The following is an 18,333-nucleotide window of genomic DNA, read 5'->3' as shown; positions in this document are numbered from 1 at the left end:
CCTTGATCCACACTGTCAGCATGGAGGGCCCGATCCTTCCCTCCCTCGTTAAGACCTTCTTCGCCATGTTTGTTCCAACATTTATATTCTCTTTAAATCCACGCATGACCATGTGTGGATGGATATTGTGTGGTTTCGGAAACTTTTTTTCATCCATGCCAAGGCAGCACTCATGAAATGCTTCACCCTGCTCAGGTACTCCGAACAAGTCCGGGTCTTGAGGTACATCCAACTTTTGTCCGTCATCTACAATTAATGTAAAATATTCATTCTTCATTAATAATAACCTTCATTTCGTGGTTAAGCACGTGATTAAAAATTCCCTACAAATACACTAGATCCGTGACATCTCGTGGTACATCGGCCAAATCTAATATCAAATCTAACATAAATACAACTCACTTGTTCTAAGTTTTTGGATAAATATGCAAAACAGTCGATTACAACTCAAAACACAACAAATCTATCAATTAGGGTTTAGAGGAGAGGAAAGGAGGAGGAGAGGGAGAGATGCGAACCTTCAAAGACCTAGCACCAATTCAAACTTCAAATCAACAAGATATTAGAGAATACTAAAGGAGCCGGTGAAAATCGCTAGCTTCTGTGCGGATAGCACTATGCAGTAACTGTTCGTCCGCACAGTGCAGTAATTGTTCGTCCACACAGTGGCTGACCAGCTTTTAAAACAGAGTTGAGTAATAGGTGATGGGCGAAAAGGTTACACATCACCTATTAAGAGTCATAAGTGACGAGTTAAATTATAACTCGTCACTTATAATTGATCCAGGAAGACCCATCACCTTTGCTAAGTTATAAGTGGCAGGTTATAACATGATCCGTCACTTATTACTGTTGCACGATTACCCATCATCTATGACCAAATCATAAGTGACGGGTTTAGTTATTACACAGCACTTATCTTATTAGTGACAAGTAATGTTATGATCCATCATCTATTTATCTGGTATCAGTGATGGGTCTATAAATGAGCGTAATTTGAGGTGATATAAATGATAGATCGTGTAATAATTCATCACTAAATTGTGTCTCCTATATCTGTTTTTCACGTAGTAATTCTCCCATATGCATAGGCAGATGGAATGCACAGTAGACCCATCACAGAGGCAACCAATGCTCCCTAGTTCTCCCAGTTTTAAAGGTCCAAATTACTAATAATGCTGTAGTCATCAATTTGGCTCGATTAGCGTATGAACAATATGATCGTTACATATGTCTAGAAAAAATAAGTGTTTAATAGAATGCCAAGTGAAGTAAAGGACAAAAAACTGAACATTTCATGTGTAGTGTAGTGCACTATCCAAATTGTTACAAACCAAAAGACAAACGGATCAACCAATCAATTACCAATTTGAAGCCGTCTCACTTCATCTATCAAGGATAAAATCCTTTCCTTTCTTTCTAGTTCTAGCAACAATGGTAGTAGTAGTAGCTTACTCAATTCTTCACCTTTTGTGCTCGTCTGTGCGTGTTCTTATGTGCCGGTGTGAATTGGCTGCCGCTCGTGATTCGTGAGCTACCCCTGTTGGTAGCTTAATTCCTACTCCTGTAGCTTGTCGAGCGCCTGCAGCAGGAACGGCCGGAACCTGGTGAGGTTGACGCTGACGTCCTGCTTCATGACGATCTCGGCGAGCGCCTGCCACCCCTGCGCGTGGATGGCCATGGGGTCCTTGAACACCATGTGCTCCCGCGGGTACTTGTCCTTGAGGCTCGTCTCCTCCTCGCCCACGTAGTACTCCAGGTACCGGAGCTGCATGTCCCGCGCTGGCTGCCCGTAGAAGTTGGTCGCCATCCAGTCCATCTTGCCCCACGGCACGATCTGCACCACCACCGCTTTCGTGGGGAGAAAGATCTGGTTCGTCAACCCAGCGCCGTGCACGGCCAGGAGCACATCCGCCGAGTTCACCAGTGCTGCAAATGCCGGCACATCTGCGCCCGCCTCCGCCACCGTCACGTTGAACCCCAACTCAGACGCTGCCGCGGTCACTTCGTCCAGGTTCAGAAGCTTGCGCGTGCCAGCGCGGGAGATGATCAGCATCCGGGGCCTCATACCTGGCTCCTCCCCGAGAACGGCGGGCCGCTCGCGCGGAAGTGCCAGCGCGTCGCGGACGAAGCGGTTGAAGTCCACCATGGTGTAGTTGCGTGGGTTGCGGGTCAGGTGCGGGGAGAGGATGAGGTCGCGGTCGCGGTAGAGGCCCACGAACCCCTGAGGGAAGCAGTGCACGTCGGCGTCCTCGTCGAAGTTGATCACGTTGTAGTTGGAGAGCTTCCGCAGCACCGGCGTGTACTTCTGCACCCACCACGGCTTGTAGTTGGTGATCAGCAGCTGGACCTCGCCCTTGAGGTGCGCCGTCGTCAGGAACAGCGGAATCATCACGTCCGTCATGTCGTGGAAGAAGTTGTCCGTGTAGCCGGCGATGGAGAACACCACCGTTGGGACTCGGTGCTGCTTCGTGCACTTGGGTGCCACCGCCGCCGCTGGGACAGACTTGACGGTGACCTCCACGACGCCCGGAAGGAGGAAGTCGTCCTTGCGGGCGTAGGGGCGGAGCCGCTTCTCACCGCTCTCGTCGATGCTTCCGGCGCCGGAGGGGTTCACGAGATACATGGTCTTCTGCTTGGGGCTGACCCGGATGTCGCCGGACAGCTCGCACACGGTTGGCCGCGCGTACGGGAAGCCCTCGTCGACGCCATTCTCGTCGCACGTCATCTTGCCTTCGGCCGCCGCCGCCGCGCCTCCATTGCTCTGCTTCTTCTCCACCTCCTTAGCAGCTGAATTGACCATTAAGATGCATCAGATCTAGCGCATCTCCATCTAATCCTACCCAAGTGGGCCTTGTGGTGGGAGCACCAATTTTGCCAAGATTGTCAAGTACAGAGCTTTAAATTTCTGGGAGAATGCAGTAAAAGAAGAGCGCGCACGGGGCGCCTGGTTCCTTCGCTCTGCTTTCAAATTAAAGTCGTACAAGAAAAAAAAAAAAGAGAAAGAGGCGAAATTCTTACATGGCTTCGGCTCCGAGGCCACCGCCGCCGCATTCTCCTCGTCGCCGTTTCTCGTAAACGCCTCCGGCACGCCGGGCTCTTCAGACCCCGCCGCCATCGGTATCTCCTTTCTCGTGACAGCTTCCGGCAAGCCGGGCTCATCGGACCCTGCCGCCTCCGGCAGATCGACGCGATCCACGGCGTTACCGTTCTTGCCGCCACCAGCTAGTGCTTCTCGCGGCGGAATGGCCCCGGTCTCCAGCACGGATGGCTTCGACGACGACGGCGACGAGTTCTGCATCATGAAGGATGTGTTGGCCGTGCTGGCTGAGGACGAATCGAACATCTCCAATCAGATTAGTTGGGAAGCTCAGGGATTAATCGAATCGAATGTGTAGCTGGACTAGATTGGAATTAGTACGCACCGAATACAGGAGAGTAGATTGCGAAGAGCTTGGTGAGGGAGACGTAGGTGAGGAGCGCGAGGCAGCAGCCGGCGATGAGGCCGACGCCGAGCTTCTTGGGCTCGATCTTTGATGTGAGGCCTCTCATGAGCCGTGGCGGCAGTCTCCGCTCGCCGCCGCCAACAGGCAGCTTCGACGGCCGCGAGTACGCCGTGGACGTCATATCAGATCCTGCAGCAGCAACTCAAGGATCCACTGATAAATTGCTATGTGGACTCTCCAATTACTCGAGCTGTCAAGAAGACGAGAGGGAGTCAAAGAGAGGGGGGAGAGAGAGCAGGGGAAGGGGGAGAAAGAGCAAGGGCAGTAGGAGGCAAGGAGCAGCGAATCGCTAAGGTTCAAGCATTTGTAGCAGTAATGCTGGTGGTGAGATTAATTTGATGGTTTGTTGGGGAAATGAAAGATTTTTTATTATATATTTGGACCTTATTCTGGGGTGGGGTGGGGTGTGGCCGTGTGCTTCCTGCTTTGACGATCTGGGACTGCCAACGCGCAGAAACTTGGACTGCTCACCTAATTTCTTTCTCAGTGTGCCCACCTAATTTCTTCTCTTCTCAAGAGTATTTTACATGTGGATGTTTTTTCGCTATCTATTTGGACTCTAATTATTTTTTATTTTATTGGGTGGGTAAAGGTGGTTGTTGATATTTTATCATAACATAATGAATAGTATAGCACGGTATATAAGAGTAACTTCAACAGCTACTACGAATGCCACTGTACCGTCCTTTTTTAAGGATCGGCTGCCGTATTTGCACTCCAGTAGGTACCGCTTCCACCTCTACAGTGATGCAACCAGCTGCTGTCGTATCAGCCGGTGCCGCAAATATGCAGGGGAGAGAGAGGAGCGGCAACACTGTTTACTGAGTATGACTATGGGTCTAAACGGAGGAGTAGAGTAATAGAAGGTAAAAAATAGGATAGCTGTTGAAGATAGAAAAAATAGTTGGTACTGTAATAGTGTTAGAGGATACTGTAATAGTATTATAAATAGTAAAATTTTAAAGTATCTGTTAGAGATGGCCTAAGGCATCAAAATAGAGACGTATTTAATGGTGTATCAATTGTTCATATCCATTACATCGGTTAGGTGAGGGTATTTATAGCCATACATTAATCACCCTAATCATCATTACATTAATATCACTGTCTCTTGAAATGCTCTTAGGATATTCCAGAAGTATTATAGTCGTTACACTATTACAATGTTACATCAATCGAGATGTGACACGTGTCTACAACCGCGTGCACCGGCCAGCCCAATGACGGACCACCTTCAGCCCCCCCCTTTAGTTGATGGTTGATAGCCTCCAGGCCTTCCTACGGGTCTATCACTTTGTCGTAGATGGCCTTTCGCTTCGCTCTTCATTCGTGCCTCCCGCATGAGTGCTTTTGGCCTTCGGGCCTTCGTCCTCCGCCCAGTATCTCTTCGGACTGCCTTGAAACCTTCTATGTGATTCCCGGGATCTCCAACTTTTGTACTTGGCATTGGCCTTCCCCTTTAGCTGTTTCTCTATAAGACAACTTTTTGAACCACTTCTTTATTATGTTAGTGTTGTCTATCCTTATATGAGATTTTCTAAGGTTAGCCAAAGCCAATCGGGGGTGAGAGAACTAGCATGGTACTATTCCCCCAATAGTGGCCTCTCACGATTGAGGTCTGACTTTGGGGGCCGAAGCTGAGATTCTTTAGAAATGGAGGATGGTACCCCTTCCTTGCTTTTCCCATTTGACGTGCCGAAGTCACCACAAAATTTCGTTGAAACGGTAATTGATGCGCATTTGTCCAATCTTCCGAAGGTAATATGATAAGTCAATAAGTGGAGTTTCGATGTTGATGATCTAAAAGCTCCAATCAGAACAGATCAAGAACCCTCGCAACCACTACACTACTACTTCGTGGTTATCAAGCGTGCCAAGACGCGATTGACCTCGTCAAGAAGGCTTTTCCTGCAAGCAAATCGAGAACACAAGAAAGAACAGGTAGATGCAATCTGAATATTGCTAATTACCAATGAAGCACTCAAGTTTGGGGTTCAACAAACCGATAAACGACAAAACTATATTAAATAGAATAATCTAAGCTAAACCCAAGCCTAAATTACAATGGCTACTGTGTATATATCGGGGGGAGGGCATAAGGAGGTCGATATAGGGTTGTGCAACTGTGGAGAGAGGCGTGTACAACCTGTACTTCGACTCCAACATGATAACAAAACCCGACAGGGTTCAAAATGGTGATGCATCACCTTATTCCTTTGAATTTGACTAAACTATAAGGAATATTTGGTTGAGCTCATATCCATTCGAAAGGGCTCGTCGTAAGCTTTCCAGAATGTCTAAGATTGCCTAAAACGGACTTTGTATAAGAGATGTATGCCCATTTTACTGACGTGCTATCCTGGAACTCAACTTCGACCACGACCACGATTTCGACCACGACCATGACTTTGACCACGACAACGACCACGACTAGAGCTCAGCCTTGAGTCCGAGTATACTTGGCCTTCGAGGAGTAATATACAAGTAAGGTTGTGGTGCTTATCTGACGTTCCTATGCAATAAAACATCACAAGAATTTAGTAGTAATCTATCCAAGGAAACATCAACAGCAAGGAACGAGTTCACCGGGTGATGAGCAATGTTGGCCTGATCTTCCGATAGGTAGCGATAAGTCGGTGGGTGGAGAACTCGATGTTGATGATCCAAAGGCTTTGACCCGAACAGATCGTCTCCCTTGCAATCACTACACCACAGCTCCGATGGTTATCAACCGTGTCGCGCGGTTGACCTCGCCAAGAAGGCTCAATCCCTGCAAGCGTACCGAGAACACAAGCAAGAATGTAGAAGATGCAATCTAAAATATTGCAAATTGAATTCAAGCACTCGAAGTCGGGGTTCCACAAACACTTGCGGTGGCCTAGTCGGTCCGGAACAAGAGCGAAAATCTCACAATTCGTGTGTAGATCAATATCTAAGCAAAACCCAACCCTAATTAGGGTGGCGGCTACTGTATCTAAAAGACTAGGGTCGGCCAAGGACCCCTGGACGCGTCCCTAATGGACTCCAACACGTTACATGGCCCAACGGCCCAAAAGATGGTGGCGCAGCACCTTGACAGATTCTGGGCGTCCACTTATTTCGACGATTCCTGTTGACTCAGAAAGAATTTGGACATGGGACCAGTACCGTTGGAAAGATTATCTCCTTAGCTTTCCAACCATGTGTAGAACGTCGAAAACGGAGTCCGTATACGTTCTGGGCGACAATTTTAGTGCGGACTGGTCCTGGACTCCGAAACGGACTCGAACTGGATTGGGCCTCCACCTTGGCTTGGGCGCCCTTGCTGTTCTTCTCCCGTGTTCCTAAGTAATAATACATCATAATTATTCAGTAGAATCCCATCCTCATTAAAATATAAAGGAACACTAAGGAACGAGCTCACCTCATGATTTAGTTGACGTGCATGAGCTCGTGTCAATAGACCTATTGTTGGAGGAATACTCGGTGTGTGTGTATCCGAAAGAGTGATGTCCTCATCATCCTCCCCCTCTTGAATTGGAGTCGTCCTCGACGTAATGTCATCTTCTTCTCCCAAGTAAGACTTTAAATCTGAAATGTTAAATGTGGGACTAACCCCATAATCTGCAAGCAACTCAAGCTTATATGCATTATCATTGATCTTTTCCACAATTTTAAAAGGACCATCAGCTCGAGGCAGCAATTTAGACTTTCTCAAATCAGGAAACCTATGTTTGCGCAAATGTAACCACACAAGATCACCAATTTCAAAAGTTATATGTTTCCGACCTTGGCTACCATAAGTTCTATACTTCTCATTCATCTTTTCAATATTTTCCTTAGTCAACTCATGCATTTTCAGAATCAAATCAGCACGTGTCTTAGCATCAAAATTCAATTTCTCGGATGTTGGTAAAGGAAGTAAATCAATAGGGGCACGGGGGTTAAAACCATACACTACCTGAAACAGACTTACCTTGGTGGTGGAGTGAACTGATCTGTTGTAAGCGAACTCAATATGGGGTAGACACTCTTCCCACATCCTCAATTTTTTCTTCAAAACAGCCCGCAACATGGTGGATAATGTGCGGTTCACAACCTCCGTTTGTCCGTCGGTTTGAGGGTGACATGTCGTCGAAAACAGCAGCTTTGTCCCAAGTTTATTCCAAAGTGTCCTCCAAAAGTGGCTCAAAAATTTTGCATCATGATCCGAAACAATGGTGTTAGGCACTCCATGCAAGCGAATGATTTCCCTGAAAAACAAATCAGCTATGTTTGTAGCATCATCGCTCTTGTGATAAGGTATAAAATGTGCCATTTTTGAAAAACGATCCACAACGACAAATATACTATCCCTCCCCCTCTTGGTCCTCGGCAATCCTAAAACAAAATCCATAGAAATATCCTGCCAAGGCACACTAGGAACAGGAAGAGGCATATAAAGTCCATGTGGGTTCAAGCGAGACTTAGCTTTATTGCAAGTAGTGCAGCATGCCACGTAGCGCTCGACGTCGCGCCTCATCTTAGGCCAAAAGAAGTGAGTAGCCAGTACATCCTCAGTCTTCTTCACTCCAAAATGTCCCATCAAACCACCTCCATGCGCTTCCTGCAAGAACAATAGGCGAATAGAGCTAGCTGGGATGCATAGCCTGTTAGCATGGTACAGTAATCCATCATTCAGCACATATTTATTCCAAGTTCTTCCTTCTTTACAATGTTCAAAAACATCTTTAAAGTCCAAATCAGTAGCATATAATCCTTTAATTGTTTCTAAACCAAAAATCTTATGATCGAGTTGGGACAGCATGGTATAACGTTTAGATAATGCATCTGCAATGACATTGTCTTTACCTTTCTTGTGTTTAATGATATAAGGAAATGACTCTATAAATTCAACCCATTTAGCATGACGTTTGTTCAGTTTGGCTTGGCTTCTAATATGTTTCAAAGCTTCATGATCAGAATGAATAATAAACTCCTTGGGCCAAAGATAATGTTGCCATGTTTCTAAAACTCGCACTAAAGCATACAACTCCTTATCATAAGTCAAATAATTAAGAGATGGCCCATTCAATTTCTCACTAAAATAAGTAACGGGTTTACCTCCTTGTAGTAGCACTCTTTCAATTCCAATACCGCTAGCATCACATTCTAACTCAAAAGTCTTACCAAAGTCCGGAAGTTGGAGTAGAGGTGCATGCGTAAGCTTATCTTTCAACGTATTAAAAGCTTGTTCTTGTGCTGGCCCCCATTGGAACGGAACGCCCTTCTTTGTCAACTCATTGAGTGGGGCAGCAATGGTGCTGAAATCTCTCACAAAACGCCGATAGAACCCTGCAAGGCCATGAAAGCTTCTCACCTCTGTGATAGTCCCAGGGGTCGGCCAGCTCTTGATGGCTTCAATTTTAGCTTCATCCACTTCAATTCCCTGTGGAGTAACAACATAGCCAAGAAAAGCAACTCTATTCGTGCAAAAGGTGCACTTGTCAAGATTAGCAAACAAACGTGCCTCTCTCAAAGCAGTAAAAACAGCACGTAGATGATCAATGTGTTCTTCATGTGACTTGCTATAGATCAAAATATCATCAAAGTACACCATCACAAATCTTCCTATGAAAGCACGTAAAACCTCATTCATCAATCTCATGAAAGTGCTAGGTGCATTAGTTAAACCAAAAGGCATTACTAACCACTCATATAGACCGAACTTAGTTTTGAAAGCAGTTTTCCATTGATCTCCCAATTTCATTCTTATTTGGTGGTAACCACTACGCAAGTCAATCTTCGTGAAAATAATAGAACCACTCAACTCAAGCATGTCGTCTAGCCTAGGAATAGGGTGATGATACCTTGTTGTGATATTATTAATGGCTCTACAATCAACACACATGCGCCATGTACCATCTTTCTTAGGAACTAAAAGAACAGGAACAGCACAAGGACTAAGGCTCTCTCGTACGGACCCACGGTCCAAAAGATCTTGGACTTGTCGCTGAATTTCCTTAGTCTCCTCCGGATTGGTCCTATATGCAGCGCGGTTTGGCAAAGTCGCTCCCGGGATCAAATCTATTTGGTGCTCTATCCCTCTCAATGGTGGCAGCCCCGGGGGTATCTCAGCTGGGAAGACATCCTTATACTCCCGCAAAAGGTTAGTGACAGCAGCAGACAAAGAGCTAGGTATACCATCAATTGAAAATAAAACCTCTTTGCATACCAAAGCATAGTACAAAGTATCATTATCTTGAATTTCAGCAAGGTCAGATTTAGTAGCAAGCATAACACCACCCTTTAACTTAATGCCTTCGGACCTAGGTGTGTTCTTCTCTTTCTTAGGTGGAAAAACAGATTGAGCTACTTGCTGATTTTCAGATTCCAAAACACGTTCTTTCTTTTCTTTTTCAGCTAGCGCTTTATCACATTGCACAATTTCAGCAAGTGTCAAAGGAAGCAAAGAGATTCTCTTTCCCTTGTGCATGAGAGAGTATTTATTACTTCTACCATGGTGTGTAGCATTGGTATCAAATTCCCAAGGACGACCTAACAAAAGTGAACATGCTTGCATAGGCACTACATCAAAATCAGCATAATCATGGTAGGAACCAATAGAAAAATGTACTCTCGCAGATTGTGTTACCTTAACATTACCACTGTTATTGAACCACTGAATGTAGTATGGATGAGGATGTGCACATGTTGGCAAGGAAAGATTCTTCACAAGATCGGAGCTCAAGAGGTTGTTGCAACTCCCGCCATCAATTATGGTACGAACACGGGCATCTTTGACAATGAGGAATGTCTGGAATAGATTATGGCGTTGTAGCTGCTCTGCTTGCCCCATTTGAGAACTCAAAACTCGCTTCACGATGAAGGTGCGTGCTGCATAACTCTCCGTGGCAGCGGTACCACTAATCTCCTCCCCTTCACTATCCATATCATGATCAGCTGCAAGATTAGCTTCAAATGCATATTCTTCCTCGACATCACTATGACTAACATATCCACCATCTGCTGTTGCGGAGTATGCTCGCTGGCTTGGGCAATCCTTCATGACGTGGCCAATACCTTGGCAGCGACGGCACACAATGCCCGTTGTATGACCCGTGGTAGCTGCACCTGAAGAAGAGCGTGGCATTGGATCCTGCGAAACAGTAGATTTACTCACCTCACGTGATGGTTGTGGTGCTCCTGCTGAACGCGCCCGAGTGTTGGAGGAGGGGGCAGCAGATCGTGTAAACGTAGAAGGGAATGTTGTTGCTTGTCCCGGTGGTACTCGTGAAGTAGATGTACTCCCAAAATTGTTCCGCAATTTCTGCACCTGTTGTCGACCCTACAGATCTTTTTCTGGCAAGATAGCAAAATGGAACAACCTATTGGTAGTATTGTAATCTTTATAATCAACAAGGTCCTGAATTTCACGTCTCAACCCGGAGTAAAAACGAATCATGGTATCCTCATCATCCTCTTGTATACTACAACGAAGTATAGCAATTTGAAGCTCTTGATAGTAATCATGCACAGATTTAGAACCTTGATTTCAGCGCTGCAATTTCTTTTTCAATGCACGTGTATAATTAGGAGGAATAAATCTATTGCGCATGGCACGCTTTAGTCAAGGCCATGATTCAGGTTCTAAGCCACTAGAAACTAGACCATTCCACCAAATAATAGTATAATTCATGAACTCACAAGTGGCTAGTCTAACTCTATGCATTTCAGGAACCATATGAGAACTATACTTTTGATCAACCGTCATTTCCCAATTCAAATAAGCATCAGCATCATATGCACCATCAAAAGGGGGCATTGAAAACTTAATCTTAGAATAAGGATCATCGCGACCGTTGCGATTAACATTATTACCTCCATTACCTTGACGACGTTGTTGTTGGCCACGACGTAATTGTTCAGCATGAGGACGTTGCTCAGCACGCGCATCTTGCCCAACAAAAATCTCACCATCTTCTTGGTCACCATCATTAGTATCATCATCATCATCATGTGAATGGTCATCATCCTGTGGTGGCTGTCGCAACTCAAGGTCGTTGACTTGCGTGATGAGGTTAGCAATGCTTGTTCTAATGTCTGTCAATAGCCTAGTATGATCCTGCAAGGCTTTGTTGAGTTCTTCCTTGGACACACAATCCTTAAAATCTGACGGAGAGCCGTCACCTAACATGGTTAGTAGAAAACAAAGGACAACACAATATTATCCCTATCAACTACTAGGTTGTGGAAGGTGGAATCACACACACTCAAGCGTCTTACCATGCTCTTACAAATGTTCTTACCAACGCAGCAAGGAGGAACAACCGGTGACGAGTCTGGAAGCGTGGGATGATTGCAAGAGTGAACCTGTTTGGATCAAAGGAGGTGGAGCTTGGAAGGCACAATATGGTAGCAAGGATTAGCAATAATTGTAATCAGAAGAGCAAAGCTAAATAAGTGTCCAAAGTATGAATCACAGTTGCTGGTCTATCACGTGTCCCTAGTCCTAGCACAACAGCTGAAACAAAGCTAAAAAGGATGATCAGAGAAAGACACAACAAATAGCACAATTATCTGGGTGTTCTCTATGTGCTCCTCTTTTTTGTCTTTTAGCACTAGTAGGAATCACGAAAAAAAAAATCGTATTTTTCTGATATTTTTTTCTGAACTAGGAGCACGCAAGCAACGACCACAGAAATTTTCAGCTCAAACGGATGCAAGATGTGGCCTACAGAAAATCAAGCACGTTCTCTGAAAAGCGTGCGGAAACTTCGCGGCTCGAATACTCAATCTTCCGAGCCGAATTTGGGAAAAAATTTTCGGCGGAACCCAGTCAAGCTAGCGAGCAACGGATGTAACTTTTTCTGTAGATGTCCGTGAAAATTTTTTTTGCCTGATTCCGAGTCCGTATGAGAAAGTTATGGCTGTTTTACTGAACCCCTGTCGAGTTAGGGTTTTTTTTTCAAGCAACTCTTGCAGAAATTGACCTCTTTAAGGTATTGCAAGCAATAGGATCGCGAGATAAACAAGGATGGCAGCGGTGGCAGGGCAATTGATACAAGGCGGCTTGCGACCTATCTAGGGTTAGCGTGGCGGAAAGTAACACAAGGCGGCTCGCGGTGGCAAATCGAGTAATGTGGTGGCTCGACTTGTTGGTGGGGATGGTGGCGATGGGATAGCGGCGTGATCAAAACAGCACGGAGCGTTGACTAAAAACCAAGAACACGACTCTAAAACCAGCAACAAGACTCGACCACGGACACAAACTCAACAACGCGCAACTGAAAACAAAAATTGCAAAGGCACAAAGGGTTCTAGGGCAGCGGAAATTGACGGATTTTTTTTGGCTTTTTCTGGACTATAGGTAATAAAAAACAGACTAATCTAAAGGGGAAAACGAAATTACCTAACGGGCAACCTGAAAATCTGATACCAGTTGATGAGCAATGTTGGCCTGATCTTCCGATAGGTAGCGATAAGTTGGTGGGTGGAGAACTCGACGTTGATGATCCAAAGGCTTCGACCCGAACAGATCGTCTCCCTTGCAATCACTACACCACAACTCCGATGGTTATCAACCGTGTCGCGCGGTTGACCTCGCCAAGAAGGCTCAATCCCTGCAAGCGTACCGAGAACACAAGCAAGAACGTAGAAGATGAATCTGAAATATTGCGAATTGAATTCAAGCACTCGAAGTCGGGGTTCCACAAACACTTACGGCGTCCTAGTCGGTCCAGAACAAGAGCGAAAATCTCACAATTCGTGTGTAGATCAATATCTAAGCAAAACCCAACCCTAATTAGGGCGGTGGCTACTATTTATAAAAGACTAGGGTCGGCCAAGGACCCCTGGACGCGTCCCTAATGGACTCCAACACGTCACACGGCCCAACGGCCCAAAAGATGGTGGCGCAGCACCCTGACAGATTCTGTATATCCACTTATTTTGATGATTCCAGTTGACTCAGAAAGAATTTGGACATGGGACTAGTACCGTTGGAAAGAGTATCTCCTTAGCTTTCCAACCATGTGTAGAACGTCGAAAACGGAGTCCGTATGCGTCCTGGGCGACGATTTTAGTGCAGACTGGTCCTGGACTCCGAAACGGACTCGAACTGGATTGGGCCTCCACCTTGGCTTGGGCGCCCTTGCTGTTCTTCTCCCGTGTTCCTAAGTAACAATACATCACAATTATTCAGTAGAATCCCATCCTCATCAAAATATAAAGGAACACTAAGGAACGAGCTCACCTCATGATTTAGTTGATGTGCACGAGCTCGTGTCAATGGACCTATTGTTGGAGGAATACTCGGTGTGTGTGTATCCGAAAGAGTAATGTCCTCATCACCTGGTCGTATAATTATTGTGCACGTGCTCTTGTAATTGGACCTTGTATGATTTGAGGATTATTGGTGGTATTTATCGTATCTGAAGGAGCCATGGGCTCATCAGTAATTACGTCTTAAATAAATGGTTTATAATGGATAATATTAACACGGGTTAATTTTTCCACCTTAATTATGTAATTAAGCATCTCTAATCGGTTTTAATTCATGAACGGTGTCCGCGTTGATCAGTAACACTTCAGTTCTGAGACATGTGTCACACTTCTATTCATCCTCCGTGCCTTAGTTTTTCGCTCGCATGGGCAGGGAGCAGTATATTTAAAAGTTACACACTCCAGACAGTAACTCTGCCCTTTTGTTTGCCCTCACTCGCTTCCGCGCCCCGCTCATTTGCCTTCGTTAAGCTCTCAGTGGCCCTTCGGAGCTCACACAACCACCCCTTTGAGACTCGCTTTACTTCCTTCGATCATAATGACCAAGTCTGGGATCCAGCGCACCAACGACAAGCTGTCTTCTGAAAGGAAAATGATACCAATGCACTAATATCAATTGAAAGGGATTGGTGATATCCTAGGAGAGTGAATTAGGACACTTAAAACTAATCGTATCCAAAAACTTCACAAGATATACCTATATCAAATTATATCTAAATATGCTCTAGGTTTATCTAGTGTGTCTACTCTATCACTCATAAAAGGTTTGCAACCTATAGCCAATCCTCGCAAACTACTCTTGGAAGGTAAACAAGCAAAGGTAATGTTTGAGCAAGAGATCCTCTTTCCCCAGCAAGTACGACAAGAGTTTCTTCTAAGGAGGAGACTCAAGCTTGGAGACGAAGTTTGAGAGGAAGGAACACCACAAATGTATTGATAGTAGAAAAATAGATCTGTCTAAGGGGGAGGATCACAACGTGACTTTGTGTTTATGCACCTTTGTGTCCTGTGTGTTATCCTCTATGTTGTATTGAGTGTTCTACTAGTGACCCGTCCCTACCCCGATGACCACTACCCCCTATTTATAGAATGGTACGTAGCTTAGTGTACAAGTTATCACGATATACAAATATCTAGAACCTGGCCAATTACTTGGCCTTATCCTAGATAACTACTTTTTACCCTACATGGAAGATAAATATCTATCGTGGTAACTATTGTGGTGCCTTTCTCCTAAGGGGTGAGCCAGTTGCCAATTGCGGCCCGGCGCTGCTCTACCGAGGGTGTCAGGATGACTTTCATCGCATTGGGGTGTCAGAAAAAGCACCGCTTGCACTGGCAATAATCACCTATCACCTCACATCAGGTCAGTTGCAGGAGGTGTCCTCTCTTTCCTGATATCATCTGTGGAGACCGGCTGCATCTTTAGGCTTTGGAAGGCCACACGGGCACCGGAGGGGTGGCCCGAAGTCTCCAGGGGCCAGGTCTCCTACTGAGGGTCCGGAGACCGAAGGCTATAGAGGGGCTTACTGTAGCTCTGAGTTTTGGGAAGGCCACGTACGTACCGGAGAGGTGGCCCAAAGGGGTCCGCAGCCTCTGAAAGTCGGGCCTCCTGTTGAGAGTCCGAAGACTGAAGGGTCTGGAGGGACCTTCGATAGCAATCTTCAACCATTCTCCTCAGGTTGGTTTATTTTCCCCTAACAGTACCCCCTAATTTTCTGGCCCTGACGTTCGGAGGGGTGAGAGGATGTAGAGGAAAACGAACTCCAGCCTAGTATAGTATCAGGAATGCCCGAAGGTCATTCACTATCCCTGAGAAGTTTTTCGATGGGAACTGTGGATGTTGATGGCGACACACCCCGGGGTTTATGTCGAGGTCAGAGGTGCGGCCAGCATCAAAGTCGAAGGCCGAAGAGGTATTGGCAGATGTGGTATGCTCTAGAGCCTGTCGGAGTTGGTGTATGCGGTATCGTGACCTGAGGCTGGAGGGGCATCGATGGAGGTGATGCACTTCGGGGTTCGTGCCGAGGCTGATCTAGATTCTTTGGACTTCTTTGGTGATGGGTCCGCTTGCCATTTGAGTTTGTCAGAGTGGGGGATTACGTGTGGGATCGGGGGACTCCCCACATTCTCCTGTTTGAGGATGGCAGGATGGGATGTGTCACTGGTGCATCCTGACTGGATAATGTGTGGGTTCGTTTAGGGATTTGTTCCCACACCCCTGGCATGCGCCGAAAGGAGTCTAGGTCATTAATGTGATAGGACATTTGTGCGAGAAAATGAGGCGTTGCCGTGCGATGTTGCCATGTGTGGGTGGAACAATCGGGATGTGGCCACGGACCCCCAGAGATTACTGAGGGATGCCATGGAGTGACGCCGTGTTGGTTTCACTTCATCTCCCGGACGTATGTGACTGTTTGGCCTGGGTATAAAGCTGGGGTCATCTGGATGGATTTACCATTGCCCCATGAGCGAGCACTCAACCTTGACTTTGAATATGGCATCATCTTCCTCCTCATCCTCTTCAGAAATGTCGACGATCTTGACTACTTCTACAGGGGCTAGACTGTCTCGGCTACCGGCGGTGGCGCCGATGGCCGTCCTGCTTTCGTCCTAGCTGGGTGGACTAGTGCCTGCTGCCCTGCTCAACCCCTAGATCAGGAGACCACGCCTGTCGAGATCATTGATATTTCTGAGGACGATGAGGAGATTGACTGGGATCTCCTACAGAGGGAGAGTGAAGAGGAGAAGAGGCTTGGGCAGTGAGGGAGGAGGCCGGGAAGAAGGGGGAGGAGGCCCCGACTGTTTGTCCTTCGTTTTCTTCTTTGTCTTTCGACAGCTCGGGGGTCGACTACTGCATCAGCTTCTGCGACGGCAGGCCGCGAATGAGGTGCATACGTCGCTCCATGCGCGGCCCCTGCTAGGATCCGTAGGAGGTGACGGTGGCCTTCAGGGGTGCTTCTGGTGAAGCCGTGGACATCCCTGTCTTGCCGTTAGACTATGGCCCAACCACGGGCCATAGTTGCATTTTGCCACCTTGTATTCTTTCTCCCACTGGTTTGCTCTTTCAGGGTCTGTCTCCTTCGTAGCGGCCTTTGTACTTTTGCTTCTTTGTACGCGTCCTCCGGATGCACGAGTTGTTAATAATATTATTTGGACCTTGGGGGGTGATTGTATCTCTTTTTGTGCTGAAGTGTAGGGGGATCCTTCGAGCAGGTGACTGCATGTTTGTGTGCCTTCGTGCCTTTGTGCCGTGCTTTTTTGTACCCTTCGTAGGTGATGGTTGGTTTTTTGGATGATCGAGGTACCAAACCTTTGCATAGATCATAGTCGGCTTTGTTCCATCCTGGGGAGAGGTGGTCTCAGGAATCTGGTAGTGGTAGACACGTAGGGTAACTAAGGAGGGTTGGTCAAAGCAGTGGTGACCTCATCATTCCTAGTCATCACGTACTCCTCTGGTTCGGTGTTGGTAGGGCCTTCTTCCAAATTTGTTCCAGATTTTCGACACAACGAAGTCCATCTGGAACCTTTGGGGACAAGCTCCAAAGGTGGTCTGCTACCCTCGGGTTCTGAGCCACTGCCCAGCTTCAAAGGGGACCCATCCAAAGACTAGCGATGGCGTATCAGAGGCGAAGCCGAAGGCTAAATGGGGGAGGCGGTCCTTAACCCCCTTGGTTCTTGGCCGTTGCTCGGCTTTGGAGGTAATCCATTCTTAGCCTAGCGGCATCGCATCGAGGGCGAAGCCAAAGGCTAGATGGGAGAGGTGGTCCTCGACCACCTCGGCCCTTAGCTGCTGCTCGGTTTTGGAGGTAATCCATTTAGAGAATGGCGGTAGCACGTCGGAGGTGAAGCTAAAGGCTAGACAGGAGAAGAGGTCATCGACCACCTCGACCCTTAGCCGCTGCCAGGCTCCGGAGGTAATCCATCCGGAGCCTGGTGACGGCGTGTCAAAGGGGAAGCCGAAGGCTAGATGGGAGAGGTGGTCCTCGACCACCTTGGCCCTTGGCCATTGCCCGGCTTTGGAGGTAATCCATCTAGAGCCTCATGATGGTGTGTCGGATGTGAAGCTGAAAGCTAGATGGGAGAGGTGGTCCTGGACCACCTCGGCCTTTGGCCATTGCCTGGCTTACGAGGTAATCCGTCCAGAGCCTGGCGATAACGTGTTAGAGGTGAAGCCGAAGGCTAGATGGGAGAGGTGATCCTCGACCACCTCGGCCCTTAGCCACTGCCCAGCACCGAAGGTAATTCGTCCGGAGCCTGGCGATGGCGTGTTGGAAGTTGCTACCTCTGCAATGAATAGTTGGGGGTTCTATACTATTTCCCGTGCCACGTAGAATGGGATTTTACTTAATATTAGCATGATCTTTCTAAATGATGTATGAATCGTATCTTAGATGAGACTGTAGGGTAACAACCTTACCTTTTACCATATGTGTTTGAGTCATGTGGGCCATACCTCTTTCTGCGGGGAGAGGGATTTATACCCCTTTGGTGTGTTGATTGTGCCTCTCGTGGGCTAGTGGGTTTCGCACCCCTTGGGTACAGATGCGTTTACCTTCAAGATGCTAGGGATTTTGCCCAATAG

General features: G+C 46.9%; 1 protein-coding gene across 1 annotated transcript; it reads right to left on the bottom strand.

Moving 5' to 3' along the window:
• Positions 1–1,272: 1,272 nt before the first annotated feature.
• Positions 1,273–3,878, bottom strand: LOC133922208 (beta-1,2-xylosyltransferease XAX1-like). Its single transcript, XM_062367427.1, has 3 exons — positions 3,426–3,878; positions 3,022–3,327; positions 1,273–2,790 (listed from the first exon to the last, which is right to left on the bottom strand). The coding sequence occupies exons 1-3, from the start codon at positions 3,625–3,627 to the stop codon at positions 1,559–1,561; spliced, it is 1,740 nt and encodes a 579-aa protein (XP_062223411.1). The 5' UTR covers positions 3,628–3,878; the 3' UTR covers positions 1,273–1,558.
• Between the last annotated feature and the right edge of the window lie 14,455 nt (positions 3,879–18,333).

This window comes from Phragmites australis, chromosome 6 (genome assembly GCF_958298935.1).
Source record: "Phragmites australis chromosome 6, lpPhrAust1.1, whole genome shotgun sequence".
NCBI lineage: Eukaryota > Viridiplantae > Streptophyta > Magnoliopsida > Poales > Poaceae > Phragmites > Phragmites australis.
Note: the sequence above shows the minus strand (reverse complement) of the source record. Positions and strands in the feature narration are given on the sequence as shown.